Below are 17,592 nucleotides of genomic sequence, written 5' to 3' on the forward strand. Positions count from 1 at the left end.
CCAGAGAGGGAAAGGGACTGTGGGCTGCAAACTGGGGGTAGTTTCTAGGATATACCCTTTGGTTGGTTGGTGATGCTTGGAGGGGATTGGAACCATGGCACTGAGATGATGTACAATGGAATGAATGTAAAACTAAAGTTCTCTCACGTAAACTATCATATAATTCACAATAAAACATTAAAAAAAAAAAAAAAATGAAGAGCATTCCTATAAAACCTTTCATAAGCTGAAATGATGTAAGCAAAGATACAATTACCATTTATTTATATGGGAACAATTTTTGAGCGTTCCTAGACCAATAAACAACCTACCAAATTATAACAAATAACACAAAAAAGCTCTAATAAATCCAAATATATAGTGTAGTGTTAACAGAGGCCTGGTGTACTTACTGCAGTAGCCTAAGCATTGAACTGCTAATCACAAGGCCAGCAGTTCAAGCACCCAGCTGTTTGTTGGAAACCCTAAGCAGGGTCGCTATGAATTAGAACCAACAGGATGGCAGGTAACAACATAGCTATAGCAGCATGATGCCCAGGCGCTAAGTACAGTTCTGGAGAAGGAGACTGACAAGGCCACTCTCTCTGTTTAGTGTGCTCTCTCGATGACACTTCACAACAATGTCTCTTTAATGGGTAGCTGCAAGTTTTACTTTTCAACTTTTTTTTTTTTTTTTTTTTTTCTGGTGAAAGCAAAATTCCTCTTTGAATTTCTTTCACTTAGCCAATATAGGTACCAATGTAGGTCTTTCATAAAAGTGAAGTGGCATAAAACAAACTTTCAAAAACACGGTAACTTTACATTTAGTTATTATTAATGCCTTGAAAAGAAGAGGGGGACGTTGAGTCAACTCTAACACATGCAATCCCATGTGAGTCAGAGTAGAGCTATGTACCACAAGGTTTGCATGGCTGTGCCCTTTCAGAAGCGGACAGCAAGGTCTTTTTTTCAAGAGCACCTCTGGGTGGATTCAACAGCTTAGCTTTCAGTTAGCAATCTAACACTTAACTGTTGCACCACCCAGCGACTCTCTAATTCCTAGTTGTTTCTGTTGTCATTTTTTAATTCCTAGTCATTTTTAAACACAGAATCAAGTTTTAGAAACAAATCTAGGTATGATCTATAATAGCTGTTTATATACTAAAGGTAACTTTCTTCCACTCAAAGATTCAATCACCTAATGAACAAATTATCTTAAAAGCAAGAAAGTAAGTTCTGGAGTGACTTAGCAAATCAAATGAACAAAAAGACATATTGCTAACATTTCCCATACCCGAGGATAAAAAGAGAAGCATAGACTCCAGTTCCTCCATGTTAACAATTACTTTTATTCATTTTCATATAAATTTCTCAAATGTCAACATATTTTCTAGCGTCTGAAAAGTGTAAAGGATTAGCAATGCAGTAAAAACACTTTGACTGGTGACCATGTTGGTCACCAATAAGGGGAAGTGAGGGAAAAAGAACAATGAAGCTGCGAGCCAAGCCCTACCACATTCAATAGACTCCTGTGAACACGGTGGAGATCTGGTTGGCCAGCAGTATGGCAAGACCTGGGGATTCCTAGGCCCAGAGTCAGGGACATAGCCACAGAGGACTAGAGTAGAGAGTGAAGTGTCCAGCTGATAAGAAGTGAGTGCATATGCACAAGAACACCCACGCTTGCAGATAATACCCACTTGACCTGGCTTCAATGACTGGATGATCAGAACTCAACTAGAAGAAGAAAGAAGAGGAAAAAAAGAAATCTGCTACAATTTGATGAACCTGACCTACACCTATGGATGCAATAGCTCAAAAGAGGGAACCAATCTTTACAGTGAGGATCATTCCCATATTCTTGATACGCAGGGTAGACAGGGATGGGCAACTTGGACATTGGCTACCCAAAATGGGGGAGGCTACAAAGGCAAGAAGTAACTGGCTTACAAGCTTTCAAGAGGGAGCCTAGATCCAGAGGGCACAGAGGAGGGTGGAATCTCCACTGAGTAGTAGCCAATCTGTCTGGGTGGGGCTGATCAAAGGAGATGGGAATAGCACTCATGTGGCACAATAGTGAATAATTGTTATCAGGACTGACTGTGAGGGCTGGAAATGTAAAGGTGGACGTTTTGTAGCAAAAAGAGGGGAGTGGTTGACTTTGCAGTCCAGGAGCGGAGGTCCCTGGGAACATCAAGGGAGAAGGGCGGAGTGCAGGACTCTACCCAAATAACAGTGAAGCCAGAGATGGAGGCAGAGACGATGACGTGGAGAGATGGAGCGGGTGGGGACTCTAGACACAGAGAGGAAGAGGGGCTATGTGCTGAGGACTGGGGGGCAGGCTGCCAGCATATACCCTTTGGTTAGTTGATGATGCATGGATGGGACTGTAACCATGACAATGAAACGATATACAATACGATGAATGTAAAGCTAACGTCCTCCCATGTAAACTATCACATAATTCACCATAAAACATTAAAAAAGACGTTACATTGTAAATGTTGTGGTACATGTATTTTTACAATAAAATACATATAACGATAAAAAAACAAATATGAGGGTAAGTCAGAAAGTATCGCTATTACGGGTCCACTTCACAAATGCACTGGCTAATTCCAAACCAAACGTTTCAACATGCCTCTATAATTAGTGCATGGTTGCAGACAAGTTCTCTCAGTAACACACTTGTCTGAGTCTTGTTAGGCTGCAAAAAACATCCAATTAAAACTGGATCTGCTGGGCCCTTTAAATTCAAGGGAGAGAGGTCACATCCGAATGTTATGGTAACTATTTTCTGAGACTTCAATGAGGTAATCGGGATATATTTTCTCAAAGGATACTGGACAACCACAAGAGCTTATCACAAAAAAATTTTTTTAAGAAAACTGAAAATTGCACTGATGAAGAAAAGCCAGGAAAATTATGGCAAGGAATTATTTTTTTCATCAAAATAATGCATCTATTCACTCTTTGACGGTAACAAGGACTGTCCTATGAGAATTTTGTTGTGAAACCATTATCTGCTGTTGAGTGTCATCAAGACAGTTCTGACTCATAGTGACCCTGTAATTGCATCTGAGGAGCGGCTGGCTGGTCTGAACTGCCAACCTTGTACTTAACAGTCCAGTGCTTATTCTACAGTGCCACACCAGGACTCCTCCAACTACCTATAACCCTGATACTGCCTCCTCCAGACTTTTTTTCCTTAGCAGAGCTCAAAAAACATTGAAAAGGAACATGAATAGAGTCCTTTGAGAATTCCAAAATGCCATTCTGATGTGGTGTAAATCAAAGAGCAGAGAATCTTCCAGGCAGAGCTAGAGATAGAAACAGCTCCTTCAGAAGTATAGAGACCTAGATAAAGGATCTGTTGAAAATGCAATAGCTTCACATTTTGATATTTTTGTTTCATCAAGGTTTCTATGATTTAGTAGCAATACTTTCTTCCTTACTCTGGTACATGTATAATCCTTGTTGTTACGTGCCATGGAGTCGATTCTGACTTATAGCGATGACCCTGTGCAGGGTCTCCTAGGCTGTAAATCTTTATGGGAACAGAAAGCCTCATCTTTCTCCCACAGAACGGCTGGTAGTTTCGAACTGCTGACCTTGCAGTTCGCAGCCTGATTAATAACCACTATGCTACCAGAGCTCCTTGTATAAGAACACTGAAATAAAATTATGTGAATTGGATTTAAAAAAAAAAGGAAAAAACTATCTCTATACTACTTCAAAATAGGAGTCCTTGCGTTGGGGGCACTGCAGGGTAAGTACTGGACTACTAGCCACAAAGCTGGCAGTTCAAATCCACCAGATGCTCCTTAGAAACACTACACAGGGCTGCTTTGAGTTGGAATCAACTTGAAGGGTGTTGTTGTGGTGGTGGTTAAGTGTCATCGAGTCGGTACTGACTCATAGCGACCCTGTAGAGTCTGGGCTTCCGAGGAGCAGTTAGTGAGCTTGAACCATCATCAATCTTGCAGTTCAAAGTGACCTTGCAGTCCAACACATTAACCCACAGTACCACACCAGGACACCAACTTGAAGGCAATTAACAATTATTCAGAAGAGTCAATGATAGTCTTTCATTAGAAAAAATTACTTCACAATATAAATAAAAATGTATTTCATCTCTCCTTTAAGACAAGTTTCTTATTTGTGTTTTTCAAACTACAAGGTAATGTACTGGATTTCAATAGTTTTTTCTTAAATCTAATGAAACAGAAAACATTAAATACAGTATAAAAATACTTGCAGAAGTGTAAAAGGTATCTCTTAAGAATGGTTCAAAATGTGAAGGCTACCTCCTTACTGTCCTCTACTATGCACAGGCTATTGACCTACTAGGAAGAACAATTTAATAAAAACTTAAAAAACAATTTCTAATAAAATATCCTAATTATGATGCCTTTTCACTATTTTACACAGTTGTGTGATTTCAATGTACCATTTCATACATCTCCATTACTTCCACTTTTTAGTCTTCTTCTAGGTAGTTCTTTAACTGCAATCTAAAGTATATTATACATCAGGATGGATTAATATATAAAAATAGGAGCCTTCTCCTGAAATGCTTCAAACTCGGTAATTATCTCTTAGAACAGAAAAGGAGCTACCCAAAGAAAGGCACTGAGAGAACTTTTAGTCTCTCTCTCTACGCTTCAGGAGACCCAGAAATTTAAAAGAGAACAGAAGTATCAACACAAAAAAAGTATTATGTGTATGAGGAATAAACAATCAATTTAATCAATCAAATCAATTGAATTTTTCCTCCCAAATCTGGCCAGCCATCACTGTGTTGTTGTATACCTGGAAGTTCATTTCAACTCCCAGTGACCCATGGAATAGAAGAGAACTGCTAGGATGACCTGGGCTGTTCCCTTTACCGAAGGAGACAGCCAGGTCTTTTCTCCTGCAGATATGCTGGTAACCAACCGCCAACCAACTGGCTAGCAGCCAAGCGCTTAACTACTGTTGATACCAGAATTCCTTAGACATCTCTATAACACAATCACTATACATAATTCTAAAAATTGCCTTTTCAGTTATGCTTTAGCAAGATTTTATATTCATTAAGAAAGAGCTAGCTCAGACTGTTCATTCAGTAAGATGACTATGGGACTGTCACCTGCACCATGGAAAATACAGAAATGTATAATTTTGTAAATTCTTTTCTAATAAGTTCTCTTATCAGAGTAATACTGAAAATTAAGGCTCCTAGAATTTGAAGAAGAGCTGTAGGAAACACCACCATCATAAAAATCATGCTATTTTCTCCCTACAAAGATGAAAATAGAGATGCACTGCCATATGGTTTGAGTAATTTATTCAAGTAGTCTGATGGTTTTGCAATGAATCATCCGCTCACTCTCCCATTTTACCGGACAGTAACTTCAACTTTCCAGAGGTTCCAGCCAAAAATCTTAGATATTGACTCGGTCACATATGTACTCTAGCAGCAAATCCTCAAACATCACAATATGCTCTAATCCATAATCTGACCACTCTCACTACCTCCACAACTCTCTCCAAGGACATTTCCTTCTACCTCTGCACCCTTATAAAACTATTCTCCACATAGCAACCCAAGTTAACCTTTGAAAACATAAGAAGTCAGATCACATCACTCCTCTGTTCAGAACTCTGCAATGATTTCCAGTTTTACTGTAAGCAAAAGACAAGTTCCTATAATGACTTTACACAATACCATTACCACCATCACATTTCTGACTCTTCTTCCACCTACTTCTAACCCAGACCTATCAAGAAAATGGTAGTTTGGTGGGGGTTATAAAGGACTCCATACAAAGGCAACTGGCTTAAAATAAGGCCTGTTCCTTCCTAACTTCCCTTTTAGCATATCAAATCAAGCACAGGCTGAATACTGACAAACTCTCTGTGATCAAATAACCATATTAATTCCCACCACACCAGGTTTATTTTACAATACTAGGTAGGAGAAACATTCACTATCCATAGTGCAGTCAGATAAACACATGACCCCTTAATCCTGTTTAAAACACCCAAGAATAAAGTGTTCTCCACCCCTGGACTGTCTCTCCACTTATATGCATAGGTTTGGGTCTCAGACAGAGTAGATCCAGTAGGCTCTGCCCTGTAATCAGCCATATTGTTTATTTGGCCTGGTTATTTGTTCCACGTGATTCCAGTAGCAGCTTCTCTTCACTTAGCTGCATCATAATATCTTACATTCCTTTCAACCATTACAGGTAACAGTAAGCAAAGTAACTATTAAAGACTCAAAATTTTCACTTCTCACGTCTCTTCACTCTTTCTCTTAAAAAAACCTCATGCTTCCATGAGTCTGGAGTCATTGTAACAAACCCCGCTTCTGACACCAACTGCAAAAATATGGCACCAACCCTCCCTCCCACAACACTCTTTTGCTAGGTTGTTGGGTTTGATCATTCATTGCAATGGCCACACAGAATTCAGACACCATGCTCACAGTTTGGGGGTTTATTAGGGAAGTTGATAGGTTACAATGTTGTTAGGTGCCAATGAGTCAGTTCTGACTCACAGTGGTCCTATGCACAAAAGGAAACTCTGCCCAGTCCTGTGCCATCCTCACAATTGATGCTACACTTGAGCCTACTGCTGCTACCACTATGGCAATGCATCTCATTTTGGGTGGGGAGGCTCCCGATTCTTCTTACAATATGTTGTTGTTGTTGTCAGGTGCCATCGAGTCAGAACCGACTCATAGTGACCCCATGCACAGCAGAATGAAACAATGTCCGATTCTGGGCCAACCTCACTACCGCTGCCACACTTGACGCCATCAATGATGCCACCTGGCTGATCCATCATGTTGGGGGTCTTCCTCTCTTTCTCTGACCCTCCATCTTACCCAACATGACATCCTTCTCCAGCGACTGGTCCCTCCTGACAACATGACCAAAGTATGAGAGACAAAGTATAGCCATCTTGGCCTCCAGGAAGCACTCTTCCAAAACAGATCTATTGGTTCTTTTGGCAGCCCATGGCACTTTTAGTATTCTCCTCCAACACCACAACTCAAAGGCATCAATTCTTCTACGATCCTCCTTATTCACTGTGCAGCTTTCGCATCCATATGAGGTTATTGAAAATACCATGGCTTGGGTCAGGTGCACGTTAGTCCTCAAGCTGACATCTCTGCTCTTCAATACTTTAAAAAGTTCCTGTGCAGCAGATTTGCCAATGCAATACGTAATCTGATCTCTTGACTGCTGCTTCCGTGAATGTTGATAGTTGATCCAAGAAGAATGAAGTCCTTGACAACCTCAATCTCTCCATTGATAAGAATGTTGTTTATTGGTCCAGTGGTGAGGATTTTTGTTTTCTTGACATTGAGATGCAATCCATATCAAAGGCTGTGTTCCTTGATCTTTATCAGTAAATGTTTCAAGTCCTCTTCACTTTCAGCAAGCAAGGTTGTATCACCAGCATATCACAGGTTGTTAATCAGTCTTCCTCCAATCCTGACGCCACATTTTTCTTCATAGAACCCAGCTTCTCGTATTACTGGCTCAGCATACAGGATGAATAAGTATGGTGAAAGTATCTTGTGTTGAGTATATCCTTGAGATGTTTTCTAAATTCAGGTAGAATATATGAGGGTAAGTAAAAAGTATTATAAAATCTTAGTTACCTTTATTAGGCAAAAATAGCATACTATACATTTCTTTCTAACCTGCCCTGAAAATTTCTGAGCTCTTTGATTTACACCCTATCCAAATGGTAATTTTGATATCTTTGACGGACTCAAATTGTGTTCTTTTGGTTTGGAGAACAAAAAAAAGTCTGAAGGGAAAAGATGAAAGCTGTAGGTAACAGTTTCCCAATGACATTCTCATAGAATAGTCCTTGTTACACTCAAGAATGAGCAGGTGCATTGTTGTGATAGAAAAAAAATAATTGATCTGTGCAGTTTTCCTGGCCTTTTCCTTATCAATGTAGTTTTCAATTTTATTAAAACTTCTTCACAATAAATTCCATGATCGTCTTGTGTCCTTTGAGAAAATCTATCAAAATTACCCCTTTTGGAGTCATTAAAAATACTTGCCATAACCTTGTGATATCTCTCTGCTTTGCATTTCAGATTCCTTTAGAAGACACTGTTTTGGACCTTGATCTCTAGATTTTATTGGTAATCCAAGGCTCGTCTCATGTTACTAGTAATTCCATGGAATTGTCTTTATTACCTTTGATCTTGCTTAACAGCCATTAAAAAGACAAGAAAGAAATAAAGAAAAGACCAAAATAGATGTCAGAAACTTGCTCTAGAGCACAGAGCAACCAAAGTTAATAGAAAAGATGATCAAGGAAAAGAAATTAATAGAAGGTTTTTAAGGTAGCTCGAAAAGACAAAGTATTATAATGAAGTCTGAAAAGACCTGGACTTAGAAAACCAAAAGGGAAGGTCACACTCAGCATTTCTCAAGCTAAAAGAACTTAAGAAAAAATTCAAACTTTGAGTTGCAATATTGGTGACCTAGTGGATTATACATTGTGCTACGAACCACAAAGCCAGCACTTTGAACCCACCAGCTCCTAAGGAGCAGTTCTACTCTGTCTCCTACAGGGTCACTATAAATTGGAATCAACTGAACAGCAATGGGTTTGGTTTTATGGGCAAAATATTGAATGACACAGAAACATCAAAAGAAAATGGAACAACTCCACTGTGTTGTTTCCAACCTGTCTGGATGGGGCTGATAAAAGGTGATGGCAATAAGACTCTTGTGATTCAATAGGCAATGACTGCTATCAGGATTGACTGTGAGTGTTGGAAAGGTAAAGGTAAACATTTTATAACAAAAGAAGAGTAGTGGTTGATTTTGCAGTCCAGGAGCAGAGGTCCCTGGAACCATCATGGGAGAAAATGAAAAGTGCAGGAACCTATCCAAAAAATCAGTGACACCAGGGATGGAAGCAGAGACGATGATGTGGAGAGATGAAGCAGCTGAGGACTCTGGACTCAGGGAGGGAGAGGGGCTGTGTGCTGGCAGCCAGGGGGGCAGGTGTGGGGGTGTATCCTTTGGTTGTTTGATGATGCATTCAGATGACTGTAATTATTGCAATAAAACAAAATACGATAGGATGAACGTAAAGATTATGTTCTCCCACGTAAACTATCACATAATTCAAAAGTAAAAACGTTAAAAAAAAAAAAAAGGAAAATGGAAAAATTAGTTGCTATACACCAAAAAGAAATAAGCAGTATTCAACCATTTCAATAGGTTGCATATGATCAAGAACTGAAGGAAAAATCCAAGCTGCACTGAGGCATTTATAGAATACAAGGCTCTAGGAATTGATGGAATACCAGGTGAAACGTTTCAACAAACAGACACAAAACTGGAAGTGATCATTTGTCTACGCCAAGAAATTTGGAAGACAATTACTTGACAAAACGATTGGAAGAGCCCATTCCAAAGAAAGGTAAAGCAACAGAATGCTGACATTAATGATCAACATCATTAATATAACATACATGTAAATTATGGTGAAGGTAATTCAAAACTGATTGCAGCAGTACAACAGAGAACTGCAGGAAATTCAAGCCAGATTTGGAAGGGAACATGGAACAAGGGATCCCACTGCTGACATGAACTGAATCTAGCTGAAAGAATACATACAAGATGTCTAGCTATGTTCCTTTGATTATGAAAAGGCATTCAACTATGTGGACCATGAAAAATGATGGATAACTTTGAGAAGAATGGGAAATCCAGAACACATAACTGTGCTCATGTGGAACCTGTAAATAGACCAAAGAGGCAGTGGTTCGAAGAGAACAAGGACATATTGAATGGTTTACAATCAGGAAAGGTGTGTCTCAGTCAGAGCTGTATTCTTACACCTTATTTATTCAACCTGTATGCAGAGCAAATTATCCAAGAAGCTGGACTATGTGAAGAACAACACTGTAACAAAATTGGAAGAAGAGCCATTAACCACCTGAGATAGGCAGATGACACACTCTTGCTTGCTGAAAGCAACAAGGGCTTTAAGTACTTAAGCGGACCATCAAAGACCTCAACAAAAGGGGAAAAAAATCCAACTGAACCAATAAACAAAATCACGATGTTGTTATCTGCCGAATCAGTTCCGACTCATACAGGGTTTGGTGGTGGTGGTGGTGTGCCGTGGAGTTGGTTCTGACTCATAGCAACCCTGTACAGAGTTTCCAAGGCTATAAATCTTTACGGGAGCAGAAAGCCTCTTCTTTCTCGCAGAACTGCTGGTAGTTTTGAACTGCTGACCTTAAGGTTCGCAGCCCAATTCATAACCACTACGCTACAAAGCTGTAAATCTTGTAGAAGCTGAAAGCCTTATCTTTTTCCTGTGGAGTGGCTGGTGGGCTCAAACTGCTGACCTTGTTCACAGTCTAGTACTTATTCTACAAAGCCACCATGCTCCCAACAACATGATACATGGAGAAAAGACTGAAGATGTCAAAGATTTCATTTTACTTGGATTCACAATCAATGTATCCAGAATACATAAAGCACTCTTAACAACAAAGACTAACAACCCAATAAAAAAAATGGGCAAACTTGATAGGCATTTCAGCAAAGAACAAATACAAATGGCCACCAACCACATGAAAAGACTGTCAACATCACTGTCATTGTTGGTGCTCTTGTTCGGTGCTTTCAAGTCAGCTCTGACCATAGTTACCCTATGCCCAACAGAAGACAACACTACCCTGTCCTGTGCCATCCTTACAATTGTGGTTACGTTTCAGCCCATTGTTGCTACCACTGTGTCAATCCATCTCACTGGGATCTTCCTTTTTCTCTGACCCTTCACTTTACCAAGCATGATGTCCTCGTCCTCCTCCAGGGAATGAGCCCTCCGGACAACATGTTCAAAACAGTAGAGGCAAAGTCTCACCATCCTCCCTTCCAAGGAGCATTCTAGCTGTACTTCTTCCAAAACAAATTTGTTTGTTCTTCTGGCATTCCATGGTACTTTCAATATTCTTCACCAACACCAGAATTCAAATGCACGGCTTCTTCTTTGCTCTTCCTTATTCACTGTTCAACTTTTACAGGCAATTGAAAATAACATAGCTTAGGTCAGGCTCACCTTAATCCTCAAGCTGACACCTTTGCTCTTGAACACTTAAGTATAGTAAAATGATGAATCAATATCAAATTGCTATGTTGTTTTTATTGTTAAGTGCCCTCCAATCGATTCCCACTCACAATGACCCTGTACAGGGTTTCCCAGGAGCTACTGATGCATCTGTGGTTAGCAATCCAGTGCTTGTCGTATAGTGTCAAACCAAGACTCCCAACAATTCCACTACTGGTTATACACCCAAGAAAAAGAAAATATATATTCATCCAAAGATTTACACATGAACTCTTACAGTAGCATTATTCCTAACAGCCAAAAAGCAGAAAAGAAAAAGAAAAAAAAAAACCCACTAAAAAGGAACTGTGCTATAGGGACCTCAAAAAACATTATGCTAAGTGAAAGATGACCAACCAAAGGACCGTATATGATTGTTTCTATTAAAATGTTGAGAAAAGGCCAATCTACAGAGACAGAAAGCGGATTTCTATATTGTGATTAGCACAACGGTTGCCTGGCATTGAGGGTAGGAACAGGGAGTGACTAGAAATGGACATGACACATCTTCTTAAAATGATGGAAATGCTCTATAATTGGATTGTGGTAAAAAATGAACAACTCTTAAATGTAGTAAACACTACTGAATATTTAAAACAAGCGAATTAACTGTATACAAATTATAATACAATCAAGTTGTTAAAAAAAATTTTTAAATATTATAATAAAAAAGTTTAAATGCCAAACATAAAAGACCACATATTATCTGATTCCATTTATGTAAAATGTCTGACAAGCAAATTTTATAGTCACAGAAAGTAGATGAGTGGTTGACTAGGGCTAGTTGTGAGAAAAGGAATTAACTAAAATGTAAATAGGTACAAGAAATTTCACTGGAGTGGTAAAAAAAACTCCAAAACTGAATTATCATCTTGGTTGCATAGCACAGTAAGTATATTAAAAATAAATGAATTTTATACTTAAAATGGGTGAGCTTTATGGTATTTAATCATACTTCAATATTTTTTTTTTTTAATAATCTGGTCAAATTACATTGGTGTTCTTGTTAGCCTTTCACAAATGATGGACCACTTTGTGAATATGATGAAAAACTAACCTATCCCAGAGGACAAACAGACTTCCATATGCCCTCTCACACTATCAGTTTGTGGACATCGAATTAATTTATCACTAAATCTCTTCAGTCCTTGCAACTCTGAAATTCTATACTATCTGACCAATGAAGGTATTAAGAATAATACAGATGTATACCGTATCAAAAGAAAAATTTATCTTCTAAAACAAAAATAAGAACCTCCTTTCTTTACTTTAACTTCTTTACTCTTCATTTTGGAACCTTCCACTTAGTCTCTTTAATGTGTGCCTCTGAATGAAAGACCATAAAACAATCAATCAAGACAATGCCAGTCTATGTCAAAGACTTAGCATGCAGAATGAACACCGGCCCACAAAGTGGCTTCAGGAAAAGAAAAGGAAGTCTTTCAGGGAAATCTTAACACAGATTCGTTTTAAAACAAGGCACAAGACTGGAGAAAAAAAAACGAAAAAAGAAATTTGATAAAATGTCTCCAAGACACTGACACACTGCTATTGCAATACAGTCCTGAAGCAGCTAGGTAGTCTTCTGCCAATCTTTATTATAAAATTAATTTAAATTTTAGCACAGGATGGTGAACTAGCAAAGTAGCAATTCTTCCTCCAATACACAGGGGTCTGCATACACCAGATGGAATGAGCCTCCGTTTAGCTAAACCCCATCCCCTTTTGATTTTTAAGGTCACTGGGTTACTCCTGTTCCACAAATACTCCTCTATTGCTCAGGTACCCCTCCATCGCTGTAACTCTCTGAGAATCACACTCAAGTTCTGGGCTCTGCCCCTTCACACTTGCAGCAGTCAGCTCTATCAGATCGTGTAACGCTCCTGCTCGAAACTCTCCAATGACTCTTGGAATAAAATTCCAAAAACCTTCCCAAGCCTGAGATGACCCCTAAGATCTGGCCCCATCCTTGCCTTTGTACCCTTCTTGTTGTTAAGTGTCATCAAGTGGGCTGGGACTCATAGTGACCTTGTACTGGATTTCCAAGGAATGGCTGGTGAGCTTGAACCACCGACCTTGCTGTTCAAACCAACCTTGCAGTCCAGCGCATTAACACCCAGGGCCACACCATCCTAAAATATGTCAAGCTCTTCCCCCTCCTCAGGGCCTTTGCCTTTTCTCAGTAGGTAACTCTGCCCTAGGCTTCTAAGGCTCATTCCTCAACCATCAGGACTCAATATAACAACGGCCATCGCCTCCAAAAATTATTTTCTTGGTAGCGCCCTAACCAGCCTCCAGGTGGTTCTCTGTCTAAACATTTTGTTGATTTCCTTCCTTTTTAGCACCTGCTAAAAGCAGTCATCTTTTATTTGTTCACTTACTTAAAGCCGACTTCCGCGACTAGAAAGTCAGTCTCAAGTAGTCAGAAGTTGTGGCTACGCTGCAGAGGATTCCCAGCTCCACCCCAACAATACCGGGTACTCAGTGTGAGGCCCTCAAGAAATGCAGAAATGAACTCAAGCATTCTCTCCCCTAATTCCACAAATAGATCACTGTGCCCACAACTCCAATATCCCACTTCTCACGACCCGAAACATCTGCAATTTTCTTTCTCTGTAAGACACATCTGTCTCTCTTGTTCAAACATGTCACCATACAAATCTCTCCAGAGCCCCTCAAGCCCAACCCCACGCCGTCTGACATAAACGTCCCTTAACCCCTTATCTCCTTTTCACACGCGCCCTGGCCCCAAAAGCGCCCACAAATTCCTGAGTCTTGCGCTGCGCGAGCTCCCGCGACTCCCTACGTTCCCGCGTGTCACTCGCCGCCGAGTGTGGCGCCTCCCCCCTCATCGGCGCCCGCTCTCACCGATCACCTCCTGCAGCTCGTAATCGTCCCTGTTGATAGACCAGGGCAGGGCGCTCGACTCCTCGGACATGACTGCGGCAGCGGCTCTCAGTCTTCTCTTAAACTCGCTGACCTCTCGTCTCCTCGCCGCGCCTCTCCCCACCCCCAACCGCCGCCGCTGCTGCCGCCGCGCCCCCACCAACTACCTCGGAAACAGCTACGGGTCGGACGGAGCCCGGTAGCGGGGTCACAGCGCGGCAGAGCGGCGGCGGCTCGACGGTCCGGTGGACCTCGTCTCTTGATCCTCTGCGTCCGGCACTACACACCCCGACCTTAGTCCTGGCCTCGGCCTCAACAGCAGCAACGACAGGAGGTTCGCTCGGGGCCAACCCCTCCGTCCCGCCCTCTAACCGAGCCCCACGCACGGGCCAAACTTTCCCTTCTCCCTCCACCTGCCGGCACGCAGCGCGCTGACGTCATCGCGCCGGGCACGCCCCGCCTTGGCCCGGCTCTAGCCGCCATCTTAAGTGTGTCTGGATACGCACCGAGTGAGCAAGAAACCCGCTCAAGAAGGTGGAATTTTACCGTGAAAGGTGAAACTCTCAAGAACGAGTTAGTATATAATATTGGAAGCTCAATAAAGCACCAAACTTAGCACAGAGGCAGAAGCCACATTAAACATGGAGACCAAAGAACGACCAAGTGGAGGGGGAGGAGCCATCTTTAGTGGCTGGGGCACGTTGCCGTCTCCATTGTCGTATTCATTGGTTCATTTGAGAAGGAATCAGAAAGGTAATGGGTTCGTGTGAATATCAGTCATAAATTAGTCCCGCCTTCAGGCTCTGCTTGCTTTTCTGGTACGCTGTTCTTCTTATCCTGGTCATCTAATGGTACTACTGCGTACCAGTCACACGGCTCAATACGTGTAAACGGCTCCACAGGGTGTGGAGAAGCCCGAGGGAGCAGCAGGGTGGAGTAGCCTTGGGGTGTGGACAGCTGCCAACTAGGATAAAAGGCCTTGAGCGACAGGATAGAGTGGAATCGGAGCCTTGCCTCTTGACAGTTTTTTTTAAGGTGGAAGTTCTCTGTGTAGCACCCAAATCTGCGCTCTAATTTGGCGTATTGGGTTCTGAAGGCGTTCTGTCCATTCTCAGCTTTGGGCGTGGAACTCAAATGAGCACCCACCTTGTGGGCCATAAAACGTTTTTACTTTACTTATTTTATTTTGATTAATACAAGTGAGATTAGACCCACTCTAGTTTGAGTTGTTTCAAGAGCCATAACATTTGTGTGAACTCAATGTGCTTAAATTTGGTCAGGCTGACCACCTAGGGCCATTGGAGAAGTGACTGATCTGAAGACACCTGTGAACATACTTAGTAAAATGGGAGAAAGAAAGCAACTACGTGGGTATAATAGCTAGGTAAGGAATTTCTCAGTTGAGCATTTTTCAGACCAATTACCCTTAGCCATGGAGTCATTCCAACTTATAATAGTGGTGGTGATATGGTGATGATGATGTGCCATTGAATCAGTTCCAACTCATAGCGACCCTGTATAAGATTTCCTAGGCTGCAAATCTTACCCCAACAGAAAGCCTAATCTTTCTCCAGAAGAGGGCTAGTGGATTTGAACTATTGACGCTAAAAGAGCTTACAACGATAGTCATTATAGATAAGACCTTAAGGAGACCCTGCCAGGCTCAGGAGGACTGTGCTGAACTCTGCTGTAGGAAGCCCACCAACCACAAGGAACTAAAGCAGTTACCGGGCTGGGGGCTGTCAGAGTGGAGCTGTTGATAAGTTTCTACCTGGTTAATGGAATTAAAGAATGGTTTCCTGGAGATAGTGGCTTGTCCCAGGTTTGCAAAGTAAATACGATTTTTTAGAGAATAGACCATTCGGCAAGCATAACATAAGCCTTACTGTAGATACTGGTTTCAACCATTGCTACTAAGGTTGTCTTTATAGCACTTGCTGCCTTTTTCATTTTGTAGCAGTGAGGGTTGGAGGTCAAATATATCAGGAGCTAAATTGCATGGTACGGGTTATAGATATCAAGGTCCAGAAACCAGAAATAACCTGTGGTTATTGGGGCTTCTGTGTGGACAATTTCGAAGGGAACGAGATTTATTTTTAAATTTCTATTTCCCTTGATATTATATGCATAGTGAGATATGTTTCAGGGAGAAATTTTGGGCAACTTCCCCCTTTCTCCTTTTTCTCAGAAATATTGCTGTTCTTAAGTGCCATTGACTAATAGTAGCCCTGTATAGGGTTTCCCGTAGAGCAGACCTTTCCGAAGAGCAGACCTTTGGTTTGCAGTCCAGTTCTCATTCTACACCACACCAAGAGCCTCAGGGATAGTGGTAATAGTTAAGGTGTCAAGTGACCCACATTCGTGGGGGTCAGGGGTCACTCTAACGACTTGTTCACCCATTCTTTGTCTCTTCTGCCTCTTCAATGCAAATAACTTTATGGATTGTTGTTGTGAAGTGCAGTCGAGTCAGTTCCGACCCATAGCGACCCTGTTTAGAGTTTCTGAGGAGCAGCTGGTGAGCCTGAACCGCTGATCTTGCAGTTCAAATGGCTTTGCAGTCTGGCGCATTAACCCATTGCGCCACACCAGGACTCCAAGAGCAAAGAAAATCAAGTTACCATATCTATAGAGCAGATTTAGTTAAGTCAAAATCTGCTTTGTAGATCTGGTAACTTGATTTTCTCTGCTTTTGGAATTTCTGCATGCCACCTTATAGAGGTTAATGTTCCATGATTTAAACAAACAAGAAATTGGTGATTGTTTAGAGGCCACAGCTTCAACTTCAACTTCGTTATAGAGTACCTTCTGTGAGAGAACTATTCTAAACACTGGGTTTACAGACTTAATTCCTGGTTTCACAAAATAGAGTCCACAAGTAAGCAAATAATTATAAATTGCAAAGTATCATGCAGGAAAAACTAGGATATTGTGATAGACAATAGTTAGAAGTATGGAGAATGAGAAGGAACCAGTCTTGCAAAATATTATGAATAGGGTAAGAGGAATTTTAGGCACTTTTGTAATTATTTTAAAGTTGTTGTTATTGTTAGGTTCCGATTCATAGCGACCCTGTACAGGGTTTCCGAGGCTGTAAATCTTTACGGGAGCAGAAAGCCTCATCTTTCTCCTGCGGAACAGCTAGTAGTTTCAAACTGCTTACCTTGCGGTTCCCAGCCCAATTCGTAACCACTACGCTACCAGAGCTCCTTTATTTTAAAGTAGTACTTTCATTCTTGTTAGACAACCGATCCCTCAGTATTCCTATGGAGGATGAGAGGAAATGGGAACTGTCTTAGGCTGAGTTTGCTAGGGAATTAAAACCAGTGAAACATATACATTCATACATACATACATACATATGAATGTGTGTATGTGTGTATATATGTTGTTGTTATATGCTGTGGAGTTGGTTCAGACTCATAGCGACCCTGTACAGGGTTTCCGAGGCTATAAATCTTTATGGGAGTAGAAAGCCTCATCTTTCTCCCACGGAACAGCTGGTAGTTTCGAACTGCTGACCCTAAGGTTTGCAGCCTGAGTCATAACCACTATGCTACCAGAGGTCTCTCTCTCTCT

The 17,592-nt window shown here is 41.1% G+C and overlaps 1 protein-coding gene across 1 annotated transcript in view; it reads right to left on the reverse strand.

Moving 5' to 3' along the window:
• OXSR1 (oxidative stress responsive 1) overlaps window positions 1-14,068 on the reverse strand; it is a 138,155-nt gene extending 124,087 nt beyond the window's left edge. Inside the window, exon 1 of the mRNA XM_006869147.1 lies at window positions 13,999-14,068. Coding sequence (XP_006869209.1) covers window positions 13,999-14,068 — 70 coding nt within the window. The remainder of the gene's footprint in view (window positions 1-13,998) is intronic.
• Window positions 14,069-17,592: the final 3,524 nt, after the last annotated feature.

Source organism: Chrysochloris asiatica, unplaced genomic scaffold (assembly GCF_000296735.1).
Source record: "Chrysochloris asiatica unplaced genomic scaffold, ChrAsi1.0 scaffold00127, whole genome shotgun sequence".
NCBI lineage: Eukaryota > Metazoa > Chordata > Mammalia > Afrosoricida > Chrysochloridae > Chrysochloris > Chrysochloris asiatica.